Source organism: Pipistrellus kuhlii, unplaced genomic scaffold, assembly GCF_014108245.1.
Source record: "Pipistrellus kuhlii isolate mPipKuh1 unplaced genomic scaffold, mPipKuh1.p scaffold_m20_p_10, whole genome shotgun sequence".
Taxonomy (NCBI): Eukaryota; Metazoa; Chordata; class Mammalia; order Chiroptera; family Vespertilionidae; genus Pipistrellus; species Pipistrellus kuhlii.
Window position 1 is genome coordinate 47718364 of NW_023425405.1, and position 12283 is coordinate 47730646.

Consider the following 12283-nt stretch of genomic DNA (forward strand, 5'->3'; position numbering starts at 1 on the left):
ATACACAGATAAATTAGGAAGGAAAATTGAAACTTTGCTATATGATTTTTCTTAATGATTAGAGTGTGTTCTAAATAAAGAAAAAAAACAAATTGATTGCCCAAAACCACGATAAGCACTTTTAATTCACAAGGGTTAAACACATAAAAGTCAGGATATTAAAAGTGAAGGTTCTCATAGAAACATTAATTTGACAACATTATGCATACTCAGTGTGGGAGGTTTATATTTAATAGCATAAAACAGTAGGGAATGTTGCAAAATGTGACTCAGTTAAACAAATTAAAAAACAAATTCAGGGGAAAGTCATTAAACATGATTATGGAAAAAAAGAAACGCCTTCAAATCTTTGAAAACCAGTTTCAATGAAAATTAATAATTTTTGCCATGAATCAATTTTCCTTAGCACGTTGCATATTCTGACATTAGTCAATGCCTCTCAATTGCAGTTCAGGTTTGATTCTAACAGAGCAAAAGGAAAACTTACTGGCTATTTTCATGGTTTAATTGATAAAGGTTTTGGAGAGTGGAACTAAAAATTAAGGGTTTGAAATGCTTTTTGTTTAGTTAGACTCTCGATTCCAATAATTACAGACTGTTGTTGTTCCTTGTGATTAAGCCCCTATCCCAGTGGTCGGCAAACTCATTAGTCAACAGAGCGGCAAACCGCGGCTCGAGAGCCACATGTGGCTTGAGAGCCACAGTTTGCCAACTACTGGTTAGTATTATATATAGAGAATATGGCAGAGATTTTAGTAAAATACTGCCAATGTACTTATACATTTGCCTTCTGCATACTATTCTCAGGTATGTGTTGTGCAAATTCCAGCCTGACTATGCAAAATGTCTTATGTAGGTGGCATAGAAAAAGAAAAGAAGAAGCTTAGGGGATGTTTAAGGAAGGAAGTGTGCCAGGAAACAAACCCACAGCCTTTACTAAGTCTGCATTTTGCTTCCTGCTGCTTGAACTGGAAATCAGGTCTGGAAGCTGGTGTTCTCCAGTGAAGCTGTCCTGAGCTACCACAGGCTGTCCATCCTGTCAGCTGCCCACATATGCTCCATTCACTTTATCGGTGATCCAGAAACAGGAGTATCGGACCCATGCAGTAACCTCTGGGAGCATGTCACCTCTCAGTTCAGTCAGAATGAAAGGCAATAATGAAGGAAGGAAGGAAAAAAGGAAGGGAGGGAGGAAGGAAGGAAGGCAGGCAGGCAGGAAGGAAGGAAGAAAGGAAGGAAGAAAGGAAGAAAGGAAGGAAGGAGATAGTGTTATGAGCATTAAAACACTAACCCAAATGTAATTATGACTAAATTCTAATTATTATTTAATTTTAAGGAACAATGATTTTTGTGATCCTTTCGATGACATATAAGTTATTTGGTGCAAAATTAACAAGAGAAAACAGTCCCATTTCCTGAAAATTGACATTTTGCTAAAATTTCTGTTTTCTATTGTATTTTATGTCATAGCAAAGCAGTTTACAGAACAACGGAGTTCCATTCATGGAAATGAGATATGTAAATTCCAGAGCTAGCAGGCTCCTGGCCCAGCATTCAAACCACCTCTTCAAAAAATGCACAATGGTCTGCATTTTTTTTCACTGAAAAATTCTTGCAGCCACATTTCAAAGCAATGGACTCTTTACACATGTGATGAAGAAAAATGCTTTGTATATTTACTTTAATCTTTAACCCCTGATCTTTTCGGTTTTCAAACAAATAGAAGGACACATGCAAATTGCGAGCTAGCAGGATGTACAAACAAGTGTTCTTAAATATTCAGAAGTATGCTGGTATTTCTAAAGTTCAACAATACACCACTTAAAGTCTTTCATTTTTAATTTTCCTTATTCAGGCACTACAAGGCCACATAAGGAGGGTGAGGTCCCCGGAGTGGACTATATCTTCATCACTGTCGAAGATTTTATGGAATTAGAGAAAAGTGGTGCTCTCCTAGAAAGTGGGACTTACGAAGGTAAGCATAACTCTACTGCTATATCTATTCCTTGTTGCATTAGTTTTTCCTCTCAAATACACTAAAAATCAGGTTACCAATGTGCTACTGTTGTGGGATTGAAAGCTTTCATAAGGTCATTTTAGAAAATCTATTTCCTAAAGGAAGGCTAATTAATCTGAATTAATGCTACTCTTCAGATGCCAAGAGCAATGTGTATGTGTATATCCACTGAAGTATCTGTGATTTCCTCCTGAGGCGACGCTGTGATCTTGCAGATAAATTATCTTCATATCTAGGTAGCAACTGAAATTGCACAGGGCTCAGTTGAGTTCAAGTACTGCCATGATCTCTCCAGTTTTCTCCAGTTATTTCACCTCCCTGGTCTTCACTTCCCAGGGGGAAATATGATACTGTGGATCCACTCCAAGCACAATCGCAGGTCCCCGTGTGTAGCTGAGTCAAACATGAACAACATATGAAATTGAAACCTTGAATGTGGGAAGTAGGTTTCCATGGAAAGACCTCTGTAACATGAACCACAATCTGCCTTATTATTTACCCACATAGAATTATGTAATCTAGATAGTATCTCCGGCTCTCAGTAGACTTAGATGTAAAAGGGGAATGATGGAATTGAAACATACAAATAAATAACACATAACAAATTTATACATTTAAGTAACATCTACATGCATGTAGTTTATCTCTAATGAAATTGTGTGTCTGTGTATGTATGAGATTTTAAAATAATAGAACTGGAAAAGTAATACTTTCATTCCATCTTTACAGTTCTTATATGTGTAAATTATATTTATATGAATTATTAACTGCAATTAATAGTGAGTGATATTATAAACAAAACGCATAACATGTGCACTCTTGCTTAGCCCATAAAATATCTGAGGTATACCATCAGCAAATAAGCTGTGTTTGTGAGTAGTTACGGTCTGCACTACCTCCTTCATTTACCTTCAGATGTCTAGTAGACTATAATTATTTAAGAACTCAATATTTTTAAGTTGCTAAAGTATTAAAACCTCTTTTTTTTTTTTTTTTTTTTACTTCACACTCCTCAGACAGTTTAGGCTGAGACATTTAGTTGTTTATTGACAAATTACATTATATAGGCAAAAAATACCAACAGAGAGAAAACGGTTTTATACATAAGTCTTGTTTCTTCTTCACATTGTCAAAAATAAATGATAGTGGAGACTAATTGAAAGTATTTTAAATATTTTAAATAAGAAGTTGTGTTAATCATATAAGCCTGCTTTAAATTATGTCTGAAAAACAATGGTCTAACTTATAGAAAGTCATTATATGAAGAAGTCAGTAATAAACAGTAAGTTTTATAGTGTATTTTCCTATGGGGTTTGCAACATTATTTAGTGGCATTCATTAGGCTGCATATTTGCAATTTTAATGTATTACATCTAATTACCTTAGCTAAATATAATATGTGCATAGCAAAGAACTGATGTCTTAACAAACAGAAGCATGCCAAGAGTAGAATGATTAACAATATGACCTTTTCTCTGGTTTTAAAAATAAAAACTGTATTAACTGTATTAAAGGTGAAAATATTAAATAAAATATCCATTTTAAATTCATTATAATATTCTCATGATGAATTAGATGTCATGAAATTTAATATTAATATATTTAAATATATAATCTAGCTTAAATTTTAGATTCCAGTTGAATTTTTGGAGACATATCCTGAAACCACACATTTATGAGCCCCAGACTGATTTGTCCTAAATCTTCTTCAGAGTTCTTTTCAGCATTGACAGTACTTTGCTCAATTTGGTGCCAATTTTAATTACCTCTGCATGCCCAGAGCTGATCATTAAGTAACAAGGCTGAGTTACATACATGACTTTGGGGAATCAATATTATTATTTACACATTATGTACTTGGATAAATAAAAGGCTCTTTTCTCAGGTTACATAACTATCTGGATGGACACCTAGGGCACATTCTCCAATCTCAGAATCTCCACATTTTCCTACAATTATAATTGGGAAACTAGTGGACTTGATATCTAATAAAAATTACTGCTACTGCCGAAACCGCTTTGGCTCAGTGGATAGAGCATCGGCCTGCGGACTGAAAGGTCCTGGGTTTGATTCTGGTCAAGGGCATGTACCTTGGTTGTGGGCACATCCCAGTAGAGGGTATGCAAGAGGCAGCTGATCTATGATTCTCTCTCATCGATGTTTCTAACTCTCTATTCCTCTCTCTTCCTCTCTGTAAAAAAAAAAAAATCAATAAAATATTTTTTAAAAATTACTGCTACTCCTTCAGAATTAATTGATCCTAAGCTCTAGATTGACTAACCTTTAATGTATTATTTGTCAAGGGAAACCTTATCTACTTTGGTGCTCTCATACTTTAAAGAATAACAATCATGTGTTACTCAACTAAACAAATACCCTAGAACTTTTATATTTGTCACCTCTTCATGATATCAATCTTTCATAAGATTTCTTCAATAAAATCACAGTTCTATGTTCTTCCTTCTGCAGCAGTAGGGTCATTGCTCCCTTCTCTCCTACTACTGGAATATTCTCATGACTTCTTAGTACTCTTTAAAGCCATCAAAAGACAATAAAATAAGTCTGTAATACCTGTGAATCCACAAAAAAAAAAAAAAAAGAAAGAAAGAAAGAAGGTATTGAGTTACTCTAAGCATCAGAGTAACAGACTTGTGAACCATGTGGGGTTCTTAAGACTGATTCCAACCCACAATAAAAATAAATAAATAAAATAAAACAGCAAAGCTGCTAATGCAACTGGAGGTAGGAGGAAATCCCCTGCTTCTTCTTACCTATAATGCTTGCCAACTTGGAGTATTTCTTTTTGGGAACTGGGCATCCATTCATTTTTCATTAGCAAAGGTGAAAAAAGACCTACGGTAGATAAAATATCTGGTTATGTTGCTCATAACTGAGAAAACCATTCTTACGATTTTTCTGTACTTCATCTCACCATTGAGTTTCAGAACAGAAAACACTAATCAGAAAAGTAGTTATGAAGAAGAATGTATTCTTTTAAGCATTTTCATATGTATACATTTTGTTGCATTGCTAATTTTAATCTTGGTAACAGATGTAGCTAAAATGGCATTTGGTCTTTGATTAAAAATCAGATAGACCATCTTGAATTGCAGTTATCCCTTGCAGAAATTGACTCAAAGTCCTCGCTCCAACGGAGCCATTCCCTTACTTACCAGAGGCTGCAGGGAAGACCTTAACGTGCGTGAGTTACCATCTACAGTTATGCCACGTGGCCCTAGGCAGAACTTCAGCAGATTCTTAAAGCCTTTCTCTGCACCACCAACCCCTGACCCAGGCTGAACACTTTATTTCAGCTTGCTATAAAACAGCTGCTGAATGGTCTTGCATGTAAATAGCCCAGAGGCCTTGGCTCTGAAGTATCATCAGGTATGGGTAAAGAGACTCTTTTCCTTAACTTGGATGATCATTTTTTCACCTTTTTATATTCAGTTAATTTTTAAAGTAAGTTAATAGAACAAGGCCCAGTGGCAAGCCTGTCATAACCCCAGGTAGCATGCACATTATGAACCATCATGCCAGGACTGAAGTTGTAAACTCATGTGAAACACAGACCACAGAGTTCTTTGGGTGAATGAGATAATTCCTTTGGGATTAAGGTCACATGCAGGTATAAGTGAGACACCAAGAGGTAGCATTAAATGAGTAGGTCTGGTTACCTAAAGCAGTGTTTTTCAACCTTTTTTGGGCAAAGGCACACTTGTTTCATGAAAAAATCACGAGGCACACCACCATTAGAAAATGTTAAAAAATTTAACTCTGTGCCTATATTGACTATATATAAAGTAATTCTCTTGAATAGGAATCAAATAAACACAAAGAAAGTATTTTATAATTACTTTATTATGAAATATTAAGTAAACAAAATAGTGAAAAATTATAAAATTCTTGTCTTGTCTGCACCTACTGCACACCAGGCAACATCTCTAGTGTGCCGCGGAACAGCGGTTGAAAAACGCTGACCTGAAGGTTAAGTACTCTACCTGGAAGCATGCCTGTCTTTAGGAACTGTCCAACGTTCTGAATTTCCCAGGGTTTAAATCAGTGGGTCCTGCCCGACATTTCTTCCAATGATCTGGAATGCTAATTCATGGTTTCACTGACCACTCGTACCAGTTTGTCTGCCTCAGCCTGTGTTCTGAATGTTGTCATGAACTAACCTCAGGTCCCATGAGTATGCCTGGATTCTCGTTTCTTTTAATTCATATACTAAGATCATCCACAATCATGTTTCAAAGTAGTACTTCTTTAGTTTTTCTGTTAAGGAAGTTACTAACCGTAAAGTTAAATGTTTCCTTTAAATGGATATAAGCTCACTGGTAACACTGCCCCAACTTTTAAGAGAACCAAAATCAAGACCAGAAAGTTATTTTGGCATCTGACAGAAGATAGTGAAAATATCTTAATTGCTGTAATTTCTCCTATTCATGGACTCCAATATCTATGGACTCCAGCCCACTGCAAATAGCATACCTTAGCGTCTTAAACAATTTTATTACAAGAAGTGTGAAATTCAAGTTTTTTCATATCTGTACATAAAAGTGTGCTGTTCTACCTGAGATAGCACATATATTTTTATAAAAATTTAACTATCAATTACAAATAATTTTCTCAAAAAACAAGGCAGACACTCTTATTATGAGAGAAGAGAGATAACAAATTTTACAAAAATTTATTTTATTGTAATAAATAAATTTAATATGAGCTTTTTTCAACAAGAACTTGATACATTTATTATTAAAATTTTGAATCTATTTCCAGTCAAGCATTGAATGATAAAGAGATATTCAATCCAAAGAGAAATCATTATTGGTGCTATAAATATCCATAAGGAAAACCATCCTTCTATCAGTCCAAGTTTCTACCCACTGAAATGTAAATAGCATTCCTGAAGGGCAGATCAATGCTTTCAGTGATGTTAAAGTTGTTGTCATTCCAGGAAGCCAAAATGAAATAACATTTCTTTTTTTACCTTCTCCTTATGCCCTATTAGAAGAGAACATTTTTACTATGTAAGTAATAACCTCCATCACAACAGTAGACCATTGGAGTTTGTAGTTAAAAGGGTCCAGCTGTTACTTTATATCAAGGTTGAAATACTTTTTTGTTTGTCTGATACTTGCTTCTTTTTCTTTCTTTTGCCAACATTCTTACTGTGGAAGATTCTAAGCATTGCATTTGAATGTTCATTTTAGGAACACTAAACACTTACACCTAAAGCTCACTAAATGTTTATTTTACCAGTAGAGGAACATTTAGTGAAGTTTTACATCCCTTTGAGATCTTATAATGCCATTTTTTAGTAAGTGATTCAATTTGTGTTCAGAACCACTGACAGAGAGTATATGGTTTTTGCATGCTGCTTTGCTCCTGTGAAAGGCACTAGCACTGGAGGTGTTATTGTACATTAAAATGTAACACAATTCTCTTTTGACTTGGGACTTTTGTCAACCCCGCTGTTTTCAAGATATGTAATGCAAATACCTATTTCTAAGGTGTGTGCTTTTATTTCCTGAAAGAGACTAGAGGGAAAGTGAATCAATCAATTACTAACTTAATATCATAAATTATAACAAATATAAAATCAAGGAAAATAAAATAATATTTTGCTGTTACTAGAAGTATAACCTTAATCAATATACTACTAGTTTTATATGTTTTAGATCAGTTGCAGCTGAAAGAACAACTTTTTTGGAGTATATCATTAAAATAAAACCAATATTAATGATCATAAGACTCACTTCTTTGACTTTTCACAACCCATAATAAAATTAGGTAAAGTCTGGGGTTTCAAAACTGTGATATCCGGCGTTTAATTAATTTCCCTCAAGCTCATGTCTTTAATTATATTGATTTTCTAACTCCTGTCCACATTCCTATACATTTTTATCTGGGAGAAATAAAAGACACTTCAACTGGAAAATAAATCATGGGACTTATTTAGTGGGAAGAGAAATGGATGATTTTAAAACGTTGTACTTATAAATCTTTCCACTGTCTTAACAAGCATAACCTATTCTCCTTTGCTGATTAGGTAAATATTTTCAAATGCTCTGAGATGCTTTTCTGACTGGACAAAAAATAAATCACAATATTGGTAGCAAATATTTAATAATATTTGTGCATATTGTGCAGTTGTGAATATACACTGAGTGGCCAGATTATTATGATCTCTGAATGCATAATAATCTGGCTTCTAATATATATATATATATTAGAGGACCGGTGCATGAATTCATGCATGCATGGGTGGGGTCCCGCCAGCCTGGCCAGGGAGAGGGGACATGGGTGGTTGGCCAGCCTGCCTTCTGATCGAACTCCTTGTCGAGGGGACAATTTCCATTTTAGCCTTTTATTATATAGGACATACACTAAGTGGCCAGATTATTATGCATTCAGAGATCACAATAATCTGGCCACTTAGTGTATATTGAGATACATTCATAAGATCTTACAATTCGGTGATTTTCAGAGACAGTAAAATTACTCATTATGTAGTTTGCACACAAGAGAGCCTTCATCAAATTGATTACAACTGTCTTCTGTTGAGAGTCCATGTTTTTCTGAAATGACATCAGTATAGTAATGACCACTGGCTCATGACATTAGTCCTGGATGAGACATATAGCCCTTCCGAAAGGAGAAGTTCTGTTATTCCCAGTCATTCTTCATGGAGCCCTTCCTGAAAAAGCTTTTTCCAAGACTTGTTTTACACATCTATGATTTGAAAACTATAACCTAACATCCTATTCTACAAATGTCATTTTGGTATTTAAATTTCAAATCTGTAAAATAAAGCTGTCTAAGACATTTTTTTCTTATATCTTCTATCCTCCTGATCTGAGGGATAGGAGAATCCAGAATCTGATTGACCATAGATCTGTTATATAATATTTCTCAGAGAGAATAGAAGTCATCAAAAATAGAAACAGCAGTGCCTAATTCTTATTGCTAAGTTCTTTATTTCAAAACATAGATATCCATCTCCAACCAGGTTGCAACATGTGTAGAAGGTCTTATGAATTATTTTTGTAAACTGTAGCTTTTATTCAGACCATGCTCAAGAACAATACCTGAAACTTTGAGGCCTCCATTGATCATGCTGCAACGTAGACAGGTAAACAATACTGTTACCAAAAAAATTATAAAGTAACAGTTCTCAATTACCCTGCTGCCCCCTGATTAAAAGCAACATGGTTAGAAGATTTTCACCATATGAGAACTCTTCTTCATTAAAGGTTTGGGAATTCTGTCAATTATGGAAAATCATTTCTAGCATTAGATTAAAATGTAATACACTGAAGTAACCAGTCCCTTCTAATATATTATAATAGGCAGTTATTAGACCAAGTGGTCAACACATCTTGTCTGAATGGGACTATTTTCATTAAAGTTAATTGTTAAAGATACTACAGATGTGAATTTTTAGGGACTAGTAAAAACACAAATTGATATTAGTTTTTTACAGTAACAAAATGGAAGTTTTACTTACACTGTCTTCACCCTATTTATATTAGCTCTGCTGCCCCCTTCCTAATCCTAGAGCAGAACAAATACATCTCTGCCCACCTAGGATCTTAAATTTTTCATTTCATTTTCCCGGACTACTTCTTTTCCAAATATCCAAATCTTTCTTTTTCTCATTTTGAGATACTCATCTAAGAGTCTTTAGGAAACTCAGCTGACAACTTATTCAAAATTGTACCTGCTGATTTTCTCTCTTCCTTCCCTCTAATTTATCTTTATTGTATAATACTTACTATAACTGAAAATACATTCTGTGTCCATTTGTTCGTTATTGTCAATATCCACCCACTCAAATTCAAGAGGTCAGATAATTTGTTCAGATCACTGCTAACTCAGTTATCTCTGGTAACTGAAAAGCACTCAATGAATGTGAGTTGACTGAAGGAATGAACGTATATGTTCCTTTCTCAAAACCTTAATCCCTGCATAGAAGTTCAGCCTGGCCTGGAATCCTTGGACAAATCCACTTCCTAATTTGAAATGCTATATTGTAAGTCATTGTTTTAACGCAGCAGCATCAATTTGGCCTCAGAATTTTTTCCTAGATCAACTTTGTTTCACAATCGTAATAATTTTGTTCTTGAATTAATTTCTTTTTATTCCCATTGCTTTAAATTTTTTCAAACGTTAATTCTCTTGATTAATCTCATGAATCCCTATTCTAAATTCATATACTTCTTTCTCTCTCAGTACCCCACAAACTATAAACACTTCCTTCAGAATATAGTGTTTGTCTGCCTATGCCATTCTTCATCTATTATAGTAATTCATGGTGTATCAGGTTATTCAAACTCAGTACCTAGTAGATTTGGTCAACAAAACTATCCCCCTAACCTTCCTTCCCACCCAACTTTTATTGATTGTACAACCTAAATACTTAATTGGACTAATGATAATTACCTTTTCCTATAAACCCGAAGAATGTCTCGATTTCTCTAACTCTAGTACAGAAAGTCATTGGAGAGCTGAAAACACAAGTAACAAGGCCAGACCTCTGGAGAGATAGAAAGCTCCTGAGATATTTTGCAAAATATGCAAGTTCAGAAAGTTATTTTTAAAATGAAGAAATTAGTATGTGTGTTCTGTCACTAAAGAAATGTCAAGGCATTGTAATTAATGTGGACATGTGCTACTTGGAATTTATTAGGCATTTTACTAATATTTTCTGGTTGGCTTTCAATAAACTATAAGGGAACATGAATTTATTATTCTTGTATTTTTAGGAAAAGTAATAGAAATGAAATTGAAATAAAATTTTATTTAAGTATTAATTATACACTGCTAATATGATTTCTACTTCCACCTCACCTTTCTTTTCTCTCTCTTTTTCTATTAGGGTGGCTTTAAATTTTCTTATACTATGTACAAGTTTGATTCCTTTCACTAAGGAGTGAATGGCTAACATAATAAAACAGAAAAACTCATTCTGCTTATTGGCTCTTTAATTTGTATTTAAAAATTTCCAGTGAATTTTCTTTCTTTTTCTCCCCATACCTCCTTGCCATATCTGAAGATATTATAGCAAGGAGCATGCATTCGGCAAGAAAACCTTGCTTTTTGGCACTGTGACCTCTTATGGACGGTGTTCAATCCCCAAGGCATCGGTTCCCTTTGGGCCAGCTCCCAATTACAAAATGGTTTCTCTGGGTCAGGCCCCCGGGGATCATTTCCATCAGGATTAAATACTTCCACTTCTTTCTCCCACTCTCTGAGGGTGAGAGTGTTTCCATAAACCTTCCAGAGGAAAATCTTATGCAGCTCTCTGGTGTCCCTGGAAATGAAACAAGTAGTATACTTGAAGTGAAGTGTCACTTACTGCAGCAAAGGCAGCTCCTATTTATTACTCCTTTCAAAGATGTCCGGAATACTCATTTCAAATATTTGTAGGTTTGGAATTCACAAGTTCCAGCATTTGCAGTTTTGGTAACTTTACTCTCTTCTCTTCTCCCTAATCCTCTGTGAATTTAATGAATCTTACATATAGTAAGATGTTGCTACACATTATAAGAGGATGTGTGCAATGGTTTATGGGTGGGGAGGTGGGGTGAGGATGGAAACTCCAGAGGCTGGCGAACTGACAGCCTGACAGTGACTGAGGACAGGGGAAAGTGCAAAGAGTACACAGAAAAAATGTAAAGACAGAGTCATGCAGGGTTACTTGTTACGGTGGAAGCACTCATCAGTCTCCCAGGGGACGGTGGAGTGTTGCAACCCAGCACAGGTATTCATTTTCCTAATAATGACCCTGAGCCATCCAGAAAGGTAAGAGTTGAGACACATTTCCTTTAAAGGTGACTCAAATTTAAATGTTTAAACTTCTTAGGGGTTAAGGTTAGAATAGTCACCTAAATAAAATACTACTAGTATTTCTTTTCTTTTCTTTTTTTTCCATTTCTTTATTGATTAAGGTATTACTTATGTGTCTTTATCACCCCATCGCGTCTCCCCCTGCCCCCAGCCATTCATAACCTTACCCCCCTGTTGCCTGTGTCCATTGGTTAGGTTTATATGCATGTATGCAAGTCCTTTGATCTCTCCCCCATACCTCCCCTACCTTTCCTCTGAGGTTTGATGGTTTGATCGATGCTTCTCTGACTCTGGATCTGTTTTTGTTCATTAGTTTATGTTGTTCATTATATTCCATAAATGAGTGAGATTATGTGATGTATACCTTTCTCTGACTGGCTTATTTCACTTAGCATAATGCTTTCCAGTTCCATC

At 35.1% G+C, this 12283-nt stretch overlaps 1 protein-coding gene across 7 annotated transcripts in view; it reads left to right on the top strand.

Annotated features, from left to right (window-relative positions):
• Positions 1-12283, top strand: part of MAGI2 (membrane associated guanylate kinase, WW and PDZ domain containing 2) — a 1016953-nt gene that overhangs the window by 548832 nt on the left and 455838 nt on the right. For all 7 annotated transcript variants that reach the window (XM_045578504.1, XM_045578505.1, XM_036429599.2 and 4 more), the window contains one exon: positions 1856-1975. In XM_045578504.1, the coding sequence (XP_045434460.1) occupies positions 1856-1975 (120 nt within the window). The remainder of the gene's footprint in view (positions 1-1855; positions 1976-12283) is intronic.